Source organism: Bos grunniens, chromosome 8 (assembly GCF_055505025.1).
Source record: "Bos grunniens cultivar Pamir isolate PY7600 chromosome 8, Bosgru_T2T1.0, whole genome shotgun sequence".
NCBI lineage: Eukaryota > Metazoa > Chordata > Mammalia > Artiodactyla > Bovidae > Bos > Bos grunniens.
The window spans coordinates 37762180-37780904 of NC_141172.1; the positions used below are offsets into that span (position 1 = coordinate 37762180).

An 18725-nucleotide genomic window follows, 5' to 3' on the forward strand; every position below is an offset into this window, starting at 1 on the left:
AAATTAGTTGAACCCAAGGACCTCAGATTTATAGCTGATTGGTCAGAAGTACAGGTGACAGCCTGAACGTGTGACTGGCATCTGAAGTGGAGGGGGAACACTCTTGGGAACTGAGCCCTTAACCTGTGGAATCTCACACTATCACCAGTTAGTGTCAGAACTGAGTTACATTGTAGGACACTCACCTTGTGATGCAGAGAATGGCTTGATGTGGGGAAAACTTCCACACATCTGGTGTCAGATATGCTTGAGTTTGATAGTAGTATGAGAGTAAAAGAGGAATATAGGAGGACAACTCAAAATTTTTCCTACTCAGAATATATATGTGTATATATAAAGGGTTATAAGAGAAAAGAAGAAAAAAAATTAGAATCATTGGCATAGGAAAAAGAAAAGGAGACATGTCCATGTTGCTATAATAGAATGCCAAAGCTGTGGTTGGTTCTCTGATGGAAGTTCTTAGAGGAAAGACAAGAGAATCAAGTAAACAAAGCAAAACAAAATGAAGATATTGGACCAACTACTATATAGGTATATATAGAAAGCTGGCCTCATATTTTAATATAAGGTATATAGAAATATAGAGAGGTATACAGAAGTATACAGAAAGAGGTATACAGAGGTATTTAGAAAGCTGGCCTCTTATATTTTAATCTTAACCTAAACTATGGCAATGAGAGCAGTTTTTTGAGTGCCTCATCTCTAATACTTCATTGTAAGACTCTTAGATGACTAATGTGCTTAAGTTATTTTCAAAATTCTCCCGTGGCCTACCTGACACAGAGTCTTGCAAATAAAAACACAATACATGTTTGAGAGTGAATGGATAAATAAATAGTGTTATACTGGGGATCACAAGATCTTTCAATTTTTTTGTCATTATTTCATCAATTGTCACTTAACATGCCTTAAACTCAATCTCATGATCTCTAAAGTAGAGAAGTCAGGCTGCTTTATTAGGTCTGGAAGCTCTAATAAAGTATGACTTGGATGACTAGAATAACTTTTTTTTTAAGGAAGCATAACACGTATCTGGCCATAGCAAACACCCTCTTCCAACAACACAAGAGAAGACTCTACACATGGACATCACCAGATGGTCAAAACTGAAATCAGATTGATTATATTCTTTGCAGCCAAAGATGGAGACACTATATACAGTCATCAGAAGAACAAGACTGGGAGCTGACTGTGGCTCAAATCATGAACTCGTTATTGCCAAATACAGACTTAAATTGAAAAAAGTAGGGAAAACCACTAGACTTTTATGTATGCCGTATATCAAACCCCTTATGATTATACAGTGGAAGTGACAGATATATTCAAGGGATTAGATCTGATAGAGTGCCTGAATAACTTTGGATGGAGGTTCATGACATGGTACAGGAGGCAGTTATCAAGACCATCTCCAAGAAAAAGAAATGCAAAAAGACAAAATGACTGTCTGATGAGGCCTTACAAATAGCTGTGAAAAGAAGAGAAGCTAAAGGCAAAGGAGAAAAGGAAAGATATACCCATTTGAATAGAGTTCCAAAGAATAGCAAGGAGAGATAAGCAAGCCTTCCTTAGTGATCAATGCAAAGAAATAGAGGAAAACAACAGAATGGAAAAGACTAGAGATCTTTTCAAGAAAATTAGAGATATCAAGGGAACACTTCATGCAAAGATGGGCTCAATAAAGGACAGAAATGGTATGGACCTAACAGAAGCACACACTACTAAGAGGAGGTGCAAGAATACACAGAATGACCCAGATAATCACAATGGTGTGATCACTCACCTAGAGCCAGGCATCCTTGAATGTGAAGTCAAGTGGGCCTTAGGAAGCATCACTACAAACAAAGCTAGTGGAGGTGATGGAATTCCAGTTGAGCAACCTCAAATCCTAAAAGATGATGTTGTGAAAGTGCTGCACTCAACATGCCAGCAAATTTGGAAAACTCAGCAGTGGCCATGGGACTGGAAAAGGTCAATTTTCATTCCAGTCCCAAAGAAAGGCAATGCAAAAAAATGCTCAGACTAATGTACAATTGCAGTCATTTCACACACTACCACAGAGAAGGCAATGGCACCCCACTCCAGTACTCTTGCCTGGAAAATCCCATGGATGGAGGAGCCTGGTAGGCTGCAGTCCATGGGATCGCTGAGTCAGACATGACTGAGCGACTTCGCTTTCACTTTTCACTTTCATGCATTGGAGAAGGAAATGGCAACCCACTCCAGTGTTCTTGCTTGGAGAATCCCAGGGATGGGGGAGCCTGGTGGGCTGCCTTCTATGGGGTCACACAGAGTTGGACACGAATGAAGTGACTTAGCAGCAGCAGCAGCACACACTACCAAAGTAATGCTCAAAACTCTCCAAGCCAGGCTTCAACAGTACGTGAACCGTGAACTTGCAGATGTTCAAGCTGGATTTACAAAAGGCAGAGGAACCAAAGATCAAATTGCCAAGATGTGTTGGATCATCGAAAAAGGGAGAGAGTTCCAGAAAAACATCTACTTCTGCTTTATCAACTATGCCAAAGCCTAATCACAACAAACTGTAGAAAATTCTTCAAGAGATGGGAATACCAGACCACCTTACCTGCCTCCTGAGAAATTTGCATGCAGGTCAAGAAATAACAGTTAGAACTGGACATGGAACAATAGAGTGGTTCCAAATCAGAAAGGAGTACATCAACGGTGTATAATGTTACCCTGCTTATTTAACTTATATGCAGAGTACATTATGAGAAATGCTGGACTGGATGAAGCACAAGCTGGAATCAAGACTGCCAGGAGAAGTATCAATAACCTCAGATTTGGAGATGACACCACACTTATGGCAGAAAGCAAAGAAGAACTAAAGTGCCTCTTGATGAAAGTGAAAGAGTGAAAAAATTGGCTTAAAACTCAACATTCAGAAAACTAAGATCATGGCATCTGATCCCATCACTTCATGGCAAATAGATGAAGAATCAATGGAAACAGTGAGACTCTTTATTTTCTTGGGCTCCAACATCGCTGCAGATGGTGACTGCAATCATGAAATTAAAATACGCTTGCTCCTTGCAAGAGAAGTTATGACCAACCTAGACAGTATATTAAAAAGCAGAGACATTACTTTGCCAACAAAGGTCCATCTAGTCAAAGCTTTGGTTTTTCCAGTAATCATGTATGGAAGTGAGAGTTGAACCAAAAAGAAAGCTGATAGCCGAAGAATTGATGTTTTTGAACTGTGCTGTTGGAGAAGACTCTTGAGAGTCCCTTTGACAGCAAGGAGGTCCAACCAGTCCATCCTAAAGGAAATCAGTCCTGAATATTCATTGGACGGACTGATGCTGAAGCTGAAGCTCCAATACTTTGGCCACCTGAGGCGAAGAACTGACTCATCGGAAAAGACCCTGATGCTGGGAAAGATGGAAGGCAGGAGGAGAAGGGGAAAACAGAGGATGAGATGGTTGGATGGCATCACTGACTCAATGGACATGATTTTAAGGAAGCTCCAGGAATTGGCGATGGACAGGGAGGCCTGGTGTGCTGCAGTCCATGGGATCGCAAAAGTCGGACGCAACTGAGTGACTGAACTGAACTGAACTGAATTGATACATATCTATGGTATCAGAATTCAGTTCTAGTCGACCAGCCATATCCGATTCTTTGCAACCCCATTGACTGTAGCATGCCAGGCTTCCCTGTGGGTCAACAACTCCCAGAGTTTCCTCAAACTCATGCCCATTGAGTCAGTGATGCCATCCAACCATCTCATTCTGTTTTCCCCTTCTCCTCCTGCCTTCCATCTTTCCCAGCATCAGGGTCTTTTCAAATGAGTCAGTTCTTTGCCTCAGGTGACCAAAGTATTGGAGCTTCAGCTTCAGCATCAGTCCATCCGATGAATATTCAGGACTGATTTTCTTTAGGATGGACTGGTTTGATCTCCTTGCTGTCAAAGGGACTCTCAAGAGTCTTCTCCAACACCACAGTTCAAAAGCATTAATTCTTTGGCACTCAGCTTTCTTTATGGTCCAACTCTGACATTCACACATGACTACTGGAAAAACCATAGCTTTGACTAGATGGACCTTTGTTGGAAAAGTAATGTCTCTGCTTTTTAATACGATGTCTAGGAATCAGAATCCACTCCTAAATTTATACTGGTTGAAAGCTTGTTTGCCTGCATAACAACAAGAAGCCAGGGGCCTGAATAGCCCCACAAGTGAGTCAAGTTAGCTGCAAGGAGAACTTCCACAAATGGAAAGGGTAGTGTACCACAGAAAAGGATCCAGGAATTCTGGACTAGGAGTTCCATCATAAAGTTATAACATAACCTTGTGCAAGTTACCTTGTCTGTTACATCCCTGCAGTATGTGTCCACTCGTTCTCAGTTGCCTGAGCTAGGAATCTGTGAGAGGCAGCTAAGACACTGATACATGTCCTTGAAAGGGAGTAAAAGCGTTTCCCTCCCAAAAGTTGAAGAGGATCCTAGGAAGAACCCTACATAATGCATTTGACTACTGAGATATAGAGAGATGAGTGCGGGATGGTTAACAGGGCTTAAAAAACTCCTTTCTTCATCTAACAGGCACCCCTGGGTACTTAAAACAGTGACACATTGGGGAATTTAAAAATGTACTAAAGTACAAACAGAATTCAGGAAACATGAAGAAAATAATATGAGGTTCCATCACACAATGACAATTATTATGGACATTTTTTATGATTATGAGCAGTTTAATGTTTTTTATTGGCATTTTAATGTCTTCATTTTGGGGGGAGAAAGCAGGTATGGTGGGTATATTAAATACTTTCTTTAAATAGAGAACTAATTATATGATGAATATATTCTTATGCTTTATCCTTTTTTCTTTTTTATATAGAAAGCATTTTTCCTCAGAAACAGAATGTTAAATGGTAACATATGGTCTATTGTTTCCCTGTTGTATCAGTCAGGATAGCCTAGATTATGCTGCAGTAACAAACAACTCTTAAATCTCAATATAATAAATAAAGGTTTATTCTTGCTCATGCTCCATGCCCACCGACGGTCAGCCAGGCGCCCTGTTATTTGTTGTTACTCAGAAGCCCAGGCTGATGTAGAAATCACTACCTTGAATGTTGCAGATGAAAACAGAAAATACAGCAAAGCACAGGCTAGCTATTATATATTCTACCCCAAAGTAACAGACATCACTTATGCTTACATTTAGTTGATCACAGCAAGTCATATGACCACACTTATGACCTAATTAATCACAGAGAAGTGCAATCCTATTGTGTACACAAGAGCAAGAGATCTAGAATTGTGTGAAATAACACTAATGACTACCACATTCATCATGGAGAAGGATGGGAAAGAGCCATCTCCTTGGCTACATTTAGTTTTATATGAGTTTTTAATTTTATAATATTAAGGTTAAGGCCTTGAAGGCCCGTCTTGGGTGATTGAGAAGTCTGGATTTTCACAATAACAGGAACAGGCACTACCTTTCCCAGAGCTCCCTAGAAAGTTAGGGGTAGAAACATGGAGTGGAAAACCCAGCCCAGAGCAGCTGTTAATTGAATTACTGAGCCCTTCTGGGCACTCTCACAGTAATCAGGCCTCACTTCAGTCACTGGTCAGTGAGGCAAAACCAGCAAGCTCTTCCTTTCTTAGGTGGGAAGCAAGAGTAGTTATTTGAACAAGAGTCTTGCCAGAAGTATGTGTGACACATATCTCAATGTTCACAGTAGCACTATTTACAACAGCCAAACATGGAAACAACCTAAGTGTCCATTAATAGATGAATGGATTAAGAAGATATAGTGTATGTGAGTGTGTGTATACACACACACAATGGAATATTAGCCATAAAAAGAATGAAATATTGCCATTTGCAGCAACATGGAGGGACCCAGAGAATATTATACTTAACAAAGTAAGTCAAAGAAAGACAAATATCTTATTTGTCTTATTCCACTTACATGTGGAATCCAAAAAAAAAAAAAAAAATACAAATGAACTTATTTACAAGACAGACTTACAGACATAGAAAACAAACATGATTACCAAAGGGGCAGGAACGAGGTTTAAGTTAAGAGTATGGGATGAAGAAATACTACCATATATAAAATAAACAACAAGGATTTACTGCACAGCACAGGGAACTATATTCAGTGTCTTATAATAACCTGTAATGGAGAAATATCAATAACCTCAGATATGCAGATGATACCACCTTTATGGCAGAAAGTGAAGAGGAACTAAAAAGTCTCTTGATGAAAGTGAAAGAGGAGAGTGAAAAAGTTGGCTTAAAGCTCAACATTCAGAAAACGAAGATCATGGCATCTGGTCCCATCACTTCATGGGAAATAGATGGGGAAAGAGTGGAAACAGTGTCAGACTTTTATTTTTTGGGGCTCCAAAATCACTGCAGATGGTGACTGCAGCCATGAAATTAAAAGATGCTTACTCCTTGGAAGGAAAGTTATGACCAACCTAGATAGCATATTCAAAAGTAGAGACATTACTTTGCCAACAAAGGTCTGTCTAGTCGAGGCTATGGTTTTTCCTGTGGTCAAGTATGGATGTCAGAGTTGGACTGTGAAGAAAGCTGAGCGCCGAAGAATTGATGGTTTTGAACTGTGGTGTTGGAGAAGACTCTTGAGAGTCCCTTGGACTGCAAGGAGATCCAACCAGTCCATTCTGAAGGAGATCAGCCCTGGGATTTCTTTGGAAGGAATGATGCTAAAGCTGAAACTCCAGTACTTTGGCCACCTCATGCAAAGAGTTGACTCATTGGAAAACACTCTGATGCTGGGAGGGATTGGGGGCAGGAGGAGAAGGGGATGACAGAGGATGAGATGGCTGGATGATCACCAACTTGATGGACATGAGTTTGGGTAAACTCCGGGAGTTGGTGATGGACAGGGAGGCCTGGTGTGCTGCAATTCATGGGGTTGCAAAGAGTCAGACATGACTGAGCAACTGAACTGAACTGATAATGGAAAAGAATCTAAAAAACTATATATGTATTATTGAATCATTTTGTTGTACAACTGAAACTAGCACAATACTGTAAATCAACTATACTTCAATAAGAATTAAAATTAAAGAAATGAAATGAAATATGTCCAAAGAACATGGTCAGAGCAAGTCCCAAGACTTCATCTTCTGAAATGATAATGAGTAAGAATATGAAGGCCCAGGATTGCTCCTGGAAAGCCGAGAACCTAACACTGTCCCCCAGTGGTGGTTTTTGGGGGTGAGGCAGAGCTAGGGTAGCAGAGACTGTGTCGGAGAGTGAGAGGCTAGCTTGGCCTAAGAACTTCCGGTGGGCTCTGGCCTCAGACTTCATGAAGCTGACATAGGAGTGGGGGTGACATTGTATCACTTAGCTCAGGAAGAAGTATTTGGTTGACCAAAAAGTTCGTTCAGGTTTTTCCATATCTTACAAAAAACCCTGAAGGCACTTTTTGACCAACCCATTACATTTAGTGTGGAAGGAAGTGTAAAGCCTGGGAGTACCTCTAGGTCAGGAGACAGCAAACTTTTTCTGTAAAGGGCCAGATTATAAAAAATTTAGATTTGTATGGGCTATATGGTCTCTGTTGCAATTACTCAACTCTACCATAAGAAGCAGAGGAACGGATGGGAAATTAGGGGGGAGGGACAATATGAAAACGGAAAGCATGATTAAGTTTTAATAACAATTTTGTTTACAAAAACAGGTGGGGATTTGACCCCCTGGCCATGGGTTGCCTACTCTTATTTTTTTATCAATACACACCAGTGGGTAGGAGAGTGTTAACTGTGGTTGATTCTCATTAATAGGTGCCTACTAAAGTATGACAAATGTTCTAGAAATCATTATAAGTTGTTCTTTTTTGAATTGGCAAACTCAACTAAAATTAAACAAGATTTTTTAGTAGCAAGCTTAATTTGGTCAAAATCAGTCACTTTCTTTTAAACTGATCATAGAATAAGCTAAAAGAAGTGTAGAAAAACAGCTAATAAAGCAGACAAAACCAAATACCCAATAGTTTTATTAACAGTAATATCTCACTTCATTTCATTGACTAAGTAGATATAAAACATGTACACTTAGAAGAAGCCAGGAAATAATGCTGTGACCATGCACTTAAGAGAGGTATAGACTGTGTGTACAATGCAGAGGGAAAAACAAAGAGGGCCGAGCTGCAGAGAGTCTTACAGACTAAGAGAGGGAGGACAGTTTAATGTACAGGCATGGGCTCTGTACTGGCATACTTCGGTCTATTTTCTGGCCCATGCATTCACTAGTCATATGACCTTGCACAAGTATCTCCTCATCTCTGAGACTGGAGATGGTGGGAGGAAGTATATAGGGCTACTGTGAAAATTAAATGTACCTCTAGAGTGTTTAGAACAGTGGTCTGGCATTAAAACAATAATAATGCTAACTTATTATTCTATACTAAGGCAGATCCTACAAGAAGTTTGAGTTTGAGTCAGCAAGAAGGAATGAAGAGGGCATTCCAGGCAGGAGACACAACATGAACAAAGGCGCAAAGGTAGGAATGAGTATGACTTGGGGACAGGAAAGGGAGAAGGATGGCCTGAAAAGCCATGCAAAAGAGCTCAAATCTAGTCAAGAGACAGAAGACTGGCCTGATGATGAAAACAGTGTAGGGGTGTGCTGCTCCACTCAAGGGGACTTCCCAAAGCTATCTATACATAGTATACATATCTATCTATAGTTCTCACTGGGTGTTGGCAATGAAACAAGATGTTAGTTAAGTCAAGTCCAGCTCTTATAATTTGTCCATTTTACTGAGAAGTAAAAGTTATTTTTTCAAAAAACTTGTTTGATTTTATCAAATAATTTCTTGGCTACAAGTTTGGTTTTGTTTTTTTTTTACCCCCTCTAGATCTACTCAGATATTCATTACTTCAAAATATACAAAGTGGTAGATTCTGAAGTCACAGATGCCCTTTTGTTACTGAATGGTTGACAGGCAGGGAGTTGAGGGAAAAACATCTTGCTGAAATAAACAAAAACCCCTAAATAGTCTACATGCAAATCTGGAGTGCCAGCTGCATGGATGAGCGGGTATTAGACAAAGCCCTGGTCATTTGGAAAACTGGAGTGACCAGAAAATACATGGCCACATACTTGTATTTTCAAAGGCTCTAGGAAGTCTGGCAAACTGACTTACTCCAGGCAAGAATGTCCCCCTCATTTCTTGATGCCTGTGATGGTTTATTTTATGTTAATTTGGCTAGACTGCTGTGCCCAGCTATTTGGTGAAATGTTAGTCTAGATGTTGCTCTGAAGGTATTTTGTATAACAGATGTAATTAACATTTATTTCCATCAGCTGACTTTAAATAAAGTAGATTACCTTCCATAATATGGGTGGGCTTCATTCAATCAGTTGAAGACCTTAACAGCAATCAGAGAAGGAGGAATTCTGCCTCAAGATTGTAATATAAAAAATTCTACCCGAGTTCCCAACCTGCCAGCCCTACAGATTTCATACTTTTCAGGCTAAGAATCTGCCTGTAATGCAGGAATCATGGGTTTGATCTTTGGGTTGGGCAGATTCCCTGGAGAAAGAAATGGCAACTCACTCCAGTATTCTTGCCTGGGAAATCCCATGGACAGAGGAGCCTGGCAGGCTACTTACTGTCCACGGGATCACAGAAGAGTTGGATGTGACTTAGTGACTAAACAACAAGTAGTTCTGTGGTTCTGTTCTTCCGGAGAAGCATGAAGTGCCCCCCTCATCCCCAGAAACACATTTCAAGTTTTCTTGGCTGTCCAAACACTTGGCCCCAGAGCTATTCTCTTTCCATCCCTCAAATCAGTATTTCCATGTCCTGTTCCCTCTTCTTCCCAGGGGATATTATTCCAAATGTTAAATCAGTTCTCAATAAAGAGTTAATAACTGATGAGCAACTTTTTAGGGAAGAACTTAAAAAAAAGCATCTACTGAAAATCTAACACATTTGTATCTGCTTTGACAAAACCATAATACATTATACTAAATAAAAATACTTTTTCCTTTAATACTTTGCTAATGATCATCAACCAAGTTCTATATTTTATGCAGCTCTAAACATGATTAGAAAGACTTCAATCAATCTGAAAATAACTTTGAATGCAATCAAAACAAGTACTAATAGACCATAAAATAATGTCATGTACGTATGTACATGATAAAGATGAACAGAAATACAGATAAACACAGTTTTTTTTTTTAAATGAAAAACATCCCCTCCACATTTGTCATTAAATGGCCAAGGCCCTCAACTCTTCCCACCCTGCACCCAAGGCAGACATTATTCATCCTTCTATCACTACAATTTGCATCTTGAAACGGTCTCCCAAACTATCCTCATCTCTGCTCCAGGCATTCCCCGCACCTGACATGAGGCTTGTTTGCCCTCCTGGACTTGATTTAACTTTCTCAATTTACAGATGACAAAACTGAAGCACAGAGAAGAGGCAGATCTTACCTAAGATTATGTAGCTAGATCACAGAAAAATTTAAATCTAAATTGTCTTGAATTTTAATTGTGACCTCTTTAAATAGATATTTCAGGTATAAAATAAAGAGAATAATGTAATGAACATCCATATATCCACTACTCATTCAGGAGGTTAAATTTGATGTTTACCATTTCCATGCTATTTTTGTACTTCTTTTGTACTTTGTACATATGACTGTTTCCCATATACACTACTTAAGGTTGTTTGCATGTTTCTGAACTTTCTGTCATTGGTAATATGCTATCTATGCCTTTCTGCATCTATCTTTCCTCTCAAAATTATATTGTTCAGATTTATTCATCTCAAAAATACATCTGGTTTTGGTGCTTTCATTTTAATTATTGTCTAGTCTTCTTATTCATCTTTTCTCTTTTTGATTCATATTTGATTATTTCTAATTTGTCGCTGTTATAGGTAATAGTACCAGGCACATTCCTATCTGTATCTTCTATATATATATAGAACTAAGATACCAGTTCTATATATAGAACTGGCCCTGACCTCTTACTACTCTCAGGTAAGTGTCAAGGAGGAGTGAGGGAGGAAGAGGAGAAGCATCACTTTCACCTCCCTGACTCTTCCTTCCTCCAGGTTAAAAGGTAGAGAGTGTGAGTAAATAATTGTGGAGGGGCAGTGGGTTGGGCAGGGGATGGAGAAAATGAATCCCATTTCTTTAATTTGCCTTTTGATCAAGATAGTTACTTTATTTTGAATTTCAGACAACCATTAAAAGAGAGTGTGAGATTTCTCTGTTTATAAAGGAGCTCTACTGGTTAAAAATGACTGTGACACCCTCACTGTATAACTGCAATATTCAGACCATGCGGCAGGTCACAGGAGAGACATTTAGGTTGGCAGCAAGCTGTTGAGTAATCAGTTCCTCAAATAGGTGTTTCTGCCTTCATTACTCAGATTCTAAACTCTTCCCTTACAATATTATGTTTCTAGGAAAAGATTTGAAAACTGATCGACAGGCTCAATTAACCTACAGGCATGTTTTGTTTAGTTTGTTTGCTATTTGAAATACTTTCAGCTAGCATTTAATAATTAAGATATTTTATATATAAATCCGGATTTCTTCTCTGGCAATGTAAGGCTAGTGGTAAACTGACAGGGAAAATGCTCTCCAATTTGTCAAAATCCCTCCCCTCCCCCACTCCCTATTTGGTTAGGGACAGTTTTTACTCATTTCATCACTGGCCCAATAGGCATCTGAGTTTATTACTTCTGTGCTCAAGTTTTGCACTATTTCTTCCTTATGCTGAGCAGCTGAAGGAATCACTTATTCAAACATTTTGACCTCATGAAATTCAGCAAATATTGGGCCTCTTTCATGGGAACTCACCTGGAGGCCAAGGAGATCAATTTATAGGAATACAGGATTTTTGTTTCCCAAGAAACAAATGTTTGTATCAGAACTTGCAGTGTTGATCTGAAAGTTGTCTCATGATTCAGAAAAGCTCAGGCAATGGGATGTCAAGCACAGCCAGCTTAGGCTGCATTTCTTCTCTGGCACTGGGTCCAGGAATGAGTCTATAGCAAAAGGATATATTTTCAAGAATCTCTTTCAGGGAAGTGGTGGAGACAGGGAGGGTGCAGGAGCCTCTTTTCATTTCATTCTTTTAAGTCATATTTTGTGCTTATGAACTGCCATGTGTGATAGATAAGCCAAATGCAGACCCTGGTATTTGAAGGTTTTCTAGGGTTATTTTCATAATCAGTGTCCCTGGAATCTGGGGAATATATTCAAAAGAATTCAAAAATAAACACTTCTTAATATTCTGAGCAGCTGATAATACATAGTTATTTAGAAATGTCTACGAATTGCCTATCATTATTGTGGTAAACTCATAACGTCATGTGTGATACCATATGATCCCTAGATTTCAGGCAAAGGAAGCTTTCCCAAGAGAGCCAGAAATACCCATTTTACTATGTGACCTAGAGCCGTGGATCTCCAACAGATCACTTCCCCAGTGTCTATGCTTTCCATCCTATGAAGCTAAATGGTTTCAGCAACCCCGCCTCTCCTGACCTCTAGATCACATCCTCTCTCTTCCACAAATTCCAGCTCCAAGCCTTTCAATCTCATGAAGAGACTTCTACATCTCCAGAAATACCCTTAACCCACAACCCACAGTGACTTAACGACTACTGCAAAAATCCCAGCTGCTGACTGTGTCACAGTAAACTATCTTCCTTTTGCTGTTAAATTTAACCATGTTTCTAATTTGAGCCCAGATGTGCCGTGCATTATCTTCTAGGAGTGCTTAGGAATATAAACAGACTAAAGGCTACATAGTTGTTCTGTGGCTATTCAACTGACACCATCTTTATTTTCCGAGAAAGGTATGGAACAATGCAGGATTGCAAGAGAAACTAAATGCCACTTATCAGGAAGATTCTGCCCAGGCTATTTGCCCTTGGTGCCACAAAGCAGAGGTTTTATTTCTTAATTTAATCTGGGAGAGAAGAGAAGGTGAAAAAGAAAAGAAAAATCATGATTACTCACAGCTCTGTCCACTTCTCTCCTTACCATGGTGGCAGATCTTTTTGTTGAATCTGAAAAAGAAAAATTCCAGGGGTGGGTTAAGATTAACAAGGAAACTGTTCTGTTTATAGGTGAAATAATGGCAGAACAAAAAGTAAATCCAAATAAATCCACATAGAGAAGCATAAATTTCCACCGTGGTTTGAGACCTCAGGCTGGATACAAACTAAAACCATACTCTTAGGAGAAAATTCTGAAGAAAGAAGGCCTCGGCTTACTTCCCATTCCCTTGTCTGCCCAGGCCCCCAGGTCCTCAGAGGCTGAGGGACTGCTAATTTGGGTATTTAGCCCAGGAAATACCTCTGAAATTCTCTCTCCCTGTTCTACTTTAGTCTTGAATACCACTTCCGTCCTGTCTTCCCTACACAGAGCAGAAGGTCTAATCAATAAATCTGTACTAAGGTGTAATTGACTGATACTGGTTCAAAGTAACTTTGGGAGCAGAAACACAAGTTCACAAGACTGGTTGCTGCTCATCATTGTTTCCCTGGCTTTATCTCTTTATCAAGCCCTGATTTCACACATTCCCTCTTATTCTGATTTTCTTACAAGGTTCAATACCCATGTGCTGCAGTTGCTTGGGTTCCTGAACTCAGTCCATCCCTAATCTGCTTTTGTTCTGCATGTCAGCTTCTTAGTAACTCCTTTGTATCCATCTTGACCTTGGCCCAGATTTAGAGGGCTTCTATCCAGCATTGCAATCTCCTCCAAGAGCATTTGTATTTGAAAGGGGTCAATGGCTAAGCTATAGGAATTGCCCTTGAATGTTGGAGATTCAGTGAAGGACTCTAACTCCTGAGGTCAGTGCTGTCATTCTCTGTGATTCTCATGCAAACATTAGTCAATATATTTGGGCTTTGGTTTAAATCTCTGCAAAGCTCTGGCTCAGTCTTTTAGGGCAAAATGTGGTGCACAGGCTAGTACTGGTGGGCGAGTTGATTATTAACAGTCCACAATGAGATAGGTATAGAAATGAAGTGCAAACATTAGAAATTTTTATAGTAATTCTTCTAATATGTTAGGTTTTTTATGATCATATTTATTGAAATATCATATTATGTTTATTAAATCCAATAGAAATTAGAAATACTTCTCTATCCCATACAGTAGCTACTAGCCCCATGTGACTGTTGAACACTTACAATATGTGAGCACTTAAAATATGACCCAGGACTTGAATTTTTGTTTAACTTAAATAACCACATATGACCATGTTGTATAGAGCAGGTTAGCATACATATCTGCATATCAGAGGTTCAAAGTCTAAAATTTTATTGAACAATTTTGTTGTATATGCCAGGTAATGTTTTAGACACTGGACATATACTGATGAAAATGAGAAACCATAGTCCTTGAATTCATGTGTACTTGTATACTCCCTTCTAAGAGAGCAGATCCCAAAGCACAAGAGTTACAGAGGGCTATTACGTAGCAATGGTGATTTCACTTTAGTTTATTAAAAAATAAATCACTTGAAAATGTATTCACTTAACTCTTATTAGTAACAAATCTCTCCCACTCTAGTTGGTGCCTGAGACTCACACCCAACTTGGTGCTACTTACATTTGAAATTGGGATGAGGGATGAGGGGAAGACTTCTTTTCCCCATTCTATCTTTAAGAAATGTGGCTCTACTTCATTTTCTCAGAGAGTAAGGATAAAAAATCTGCTGCTCATTTATGAGGTGCCTAATGGGTTCTCAGGCCCCAAGCCTGGAACCTTGGTTATAAAATGCTTCTGAGGGGTACACATGAGGGAAGTACTAGAGGAATGCAGGACTTTCCTGGTGGTTCAGTGGTTAAGAATCTGCCTGCCAGTGCAAGGGACAGGTTTCTGATCCCTGGCCCGGGAAGATTCCACATGCTACATAGCAACTAAGCCCGCATGCCACAACTATTGAAACCCACACGCTCTAGAGCCTGTGCTCCACAGCAAATGTCACCACAATGAGAAGCCCATGCACTGCAACTAGAGTAGCCCCTGCTTGTCACAACCAGAGAAAGCCCACGCAGCAACGACAACCCAGTGCAGCCAAAAAAAGAAAAAGAATACAGAAAATAAGGTTCTGATGAGGTGCATCTGTCATGACTCTCTGAAGTCACAGATTTTCAGAAGTGATTCTGTTTAGTCCAAGATTTTTTGGGCAAGACCCTAAAATTCCTCTACTTCCATTCTTTCTCCCTATCCCATTTTTTCTCCTTTCCTCCCTCCCTTATTCCCTTCTTCCTTCCTCCCCAACCCCCCTCTTTCTTTTGACAACAGTTCGTGGATCTTGGATTCTACAGTAGAGGGTTTGTGGTTACTACCCAAGCTAATGCACACGTAGGTCAACGGACAAATAGATGATGACAATATTTCATGGCAGATGAGAATATAGAAGTTAGATTGTAAATGTAGGATAACAATCACTGAAAAGCCCCCCAGTCCTCAAATAGTGACCACTTCAAATTCTTAGTGAATTATTCCTAGCTGCTATTTCCTTTTCTATAGGCTGTGTATAGATCTTGGGAGGAGGCTCACTGGGTGCTGTGTAGGAAAGGACCTGTTTAGGAAAGCACCAGATGGGCTTGCAGGTATTCTGGCCTGGGTTCAAACACCACAGGCATGCTCTGCCTCACTGTCACAGAGGAATGGGAATAGGCTGGCGAGCCTGTGATGGGCTGAGGAGGGAGCTGCTGGAAGATCTCAGGGTACCACCAGTCAGGTGCTTTCCCTACACCAGATGGCCTCACACTTCTTTCCTTTCCTTACCCAACCAGAAGATTCAGATTCCTGTGGGGAAGAGGACGGCTCAGCCCAGCTCAGACCCAGAATGGGCAAAGGAGGAATGAGAACTAAAGGAGTCCTCATGAAGGATCCTGCCATCCTCCCACCAGTGAACTCTGACTGCACAACCATCCGCATTGCCCAAATAACACTGATCTCATGAGGCTGATGACACTTCTTGGCTCAGAGAACAAAGCAAACCATTTCAGCTACAGGAATGAAGCACTCATTCAAAAATATTCAGTTTTTTAATTTTTACTTTTATCAATATTTTTATTCAAAAAAAATTGTATCTTACTGAAGACCACAGGCATTTTCTCCTGGGAAATAATCATCAGGACAAGCCCCAAGAAACTCATGAGCCCTGAGTGGACACAGTGTGAAGCTACAAGTCAGTGGGGCCAAACAGGGCCTCACACTGCAGACACCCAGTCTACTTGGTCACCATGAATAAAACTCACTTACCTTCTCCAGAATACAACTTCTGGCAGAGTCGTTTTCTTAGGGCTACCACTGTGGCTATGAATATGGGAGCAACGATGAGGGAGAGAATGAAAACATGAAGCAGTGAAGAGGAAGGGATCTTGGGGTCTTCCAGAGGACCTGGCAGAAAGAAAAAGCACCAGAATCCCACTGTATGGTAACTCAGAGGCAAACCAACAGTGCAGCCAAGTGAGTTATAACCAACACGGCCAACTTGCATTGAGCGTTTACTCCATGCCAGGTATTTTTCTATGAATGCTGTGTCTATATGAATGACGTCTGTATCAGCTTCTTTACTCTTCATGACCACTTTATGAGGCAGGCTGTACTATAACTCTCATTTTATTGATGAAGAAAGTGAGGCACAGAGACCTAGCACACCTTCCTAAAATTACACATTAAGTGACATAGCTGAGATATAGTCCAGGCTGCCCGATTCCACATTCCATGTTTTTCACCAGTCTTATATACCTACTGTATTATGTTCTCTTTCTTTCTCTTCTTTCTTCCTCCCTCCCTTCCTTCCTTCTCCTTCCTTTCCTTCTTTTTCTTCCTTCCTTCCTTGCTGTTTCTCCTTCATCATCTCTCTTTTTACAGTAGGATAATCCCTCAGCCCGAATATGTCTCCCCCTCCACTGTCAAGCATTCATGATGCTTAGAATATATCTGATCAGTTATTCAACCTCTAGGATTAAGAGGATCCTTTTGAAAAAACAGAATATCGTATCTTAATGTGAATCATTACAGCCAGCCATTTTCCTTTTCTCAGGGAATCAAGGTCTGGCACTGAGGAAGAGATGAGTTTAGTAGAGAGGTGGATGAGAAGAGTAAGTTTGGAGGCTGGGGAAAGCCTTTGAAAGGAGTGCTCTGGTTGGAATGAGGGCTCCAGACTGACCAAGGACAGGCCTGGATGGGGGTTCACTACAGGGAGATGGAAGCATACTCAAGTAAACTGTGCCCTTTCCAACAGGCTGAATTTTGCCTTATGGAGTAACTCATAAAGAATAAACATAACAGGGAATTCCCTGGCTGTTCAGTGGTTGGGTGTCTGCACTCTCACTGCTGACGGCCTGGGCACGGCCAAAAAAAGAATAAGTGTCATAGCCTGGTCCTGGAAAAGTCTGCCAAAACTGCTCTTGAGGAAGGGCTCAGTCCTGCCCTGTCTTCCCCTTCTCCCATCATAGTGCTATCTGAGAACCACAGACAGTTTTAGCTAAGAAGGGACTAGGTGTCATTTAATTTGAGGCGCTCATCTTAGACTTGAGGAAGTAAGGCTCCAAGATCTAAGGTCATCACTGCTAATGGGCTGGTGGCTCAGTGGTAAAGAATCCATTTGCCAAGTAGGAGACACCGGTTTGATTCCTGGATTGGGAAGATCCCCTGGAGAAGGAAATGGCAACCCATTCCAATATTCTTGCTTGGGAAATTCCTTGGACAGAGGAGCCTGGTGGGTTGAAGTCCACGGGGTCACAAAGGGACGGACAAGACTTAGTGACTGAGCACACATGCACACATCAGTGCTAAGTAAGTGACCAAACCAGGACTGCAAACCCAGATCTGTCTGATCCAAAGCTCAGGCCCCACAGGTATTTGTCTCTAAGTTCAAGATTGTAGTGAACATAAAGATAAAAAGCATTAAGAAGTTTGCTTCATCTAAACGTTGGATAATCCATATTTAAAATTTTTAATTGAGGTATAATTGTCATATAACATACTAGTTTCAGGCATATACCATAATGATTTAATATTTGTATACACTGTGAGTTATCACCACAATATATCTAGCTAACAGCCCTTATCACGCATAACCCAGAGTAACTAATGTTTTCTTAGAAGTGCTTACTAGGGCTTCCCAGGTGGTGCAGTGGTAAAGAATCTGAAGGTTCAATCCCTGGATTGGGAATATCCCCGGAATAGGAAACGGCAACCCATTTCAGTATTCTTGCCTGGAAAACTCTGTGGATGGAGGAGCCTGGTGGGTTATAGTCCATGGGGTTGCAAAGAGTTGGACACAATTGAGCGACTGAGCACACACACACAGGAAGTGCTTATTAAGTATTTGCTGCATATAGCACCATAAGTCAAGGAGTTCTTACTGTCCCCATAGCAGGAGATGTCCTTACCTCAGTGCCTTTATGCAAACCCTTGTCCTGTAAGGTTCCCTCATAGTTCCTTCCAAACACAAATTCTACTTATTCTTAAAGATTTTCTAATGCTGAACATGCAATAAGACATCAGTCTGCTTAGAATATAAGTACATGAAATTACAAAGACTTTTGCAAAGTCATCTCTGAATCCCCTAGAGGCAAGCACCAGCTATATGAAAGGTGTCAATAAGGATTTGCTGGACTGAATTGACTATCTGTCCATCTAGTCTACCTTGCCCAATCTTTCTTATCATTAGTTAAATCTTGTGACAGACTGCTAAATCCATTC

The 18725-nt window shown here is 40.4% G+C and overlaps 1 protein-coding gene across 8 annotated transcripts in view; it reads right to left on the reverse strand.

Moving 5' to 3' along the window:
* Positions 1-18725, reverse strand: part of PDCD1LG2 (programmed cell death 1 ligand 2) — a 93430-nt gene that overhangs the window by 32211 nt on the left and 42494 nt on the right. For 4 of the 8 annotated variants that reach the window (XM_086415223.1, XM_086415219.1, XM_086415224.1 and 1 more), the window contains 2 exons: positions 16272-16409; positions 13002-13051 (listed from right to left, as the gene is read on the reverse strand). In XM_086415223.1, the coding sequence (XP_086271349.1) occupies positions 13002-13051; positions 16272-16409 (188 nt within the window). The remainder of the gene's footprint in view (positions 1-13001; positions 13052-16271; positions 16410-18725) is intronic. The other 4 variants (XM_086415225.1, XM_086415221.1, XM_086415226.1 and 1 more) reach the window with 1 other exon arrangement.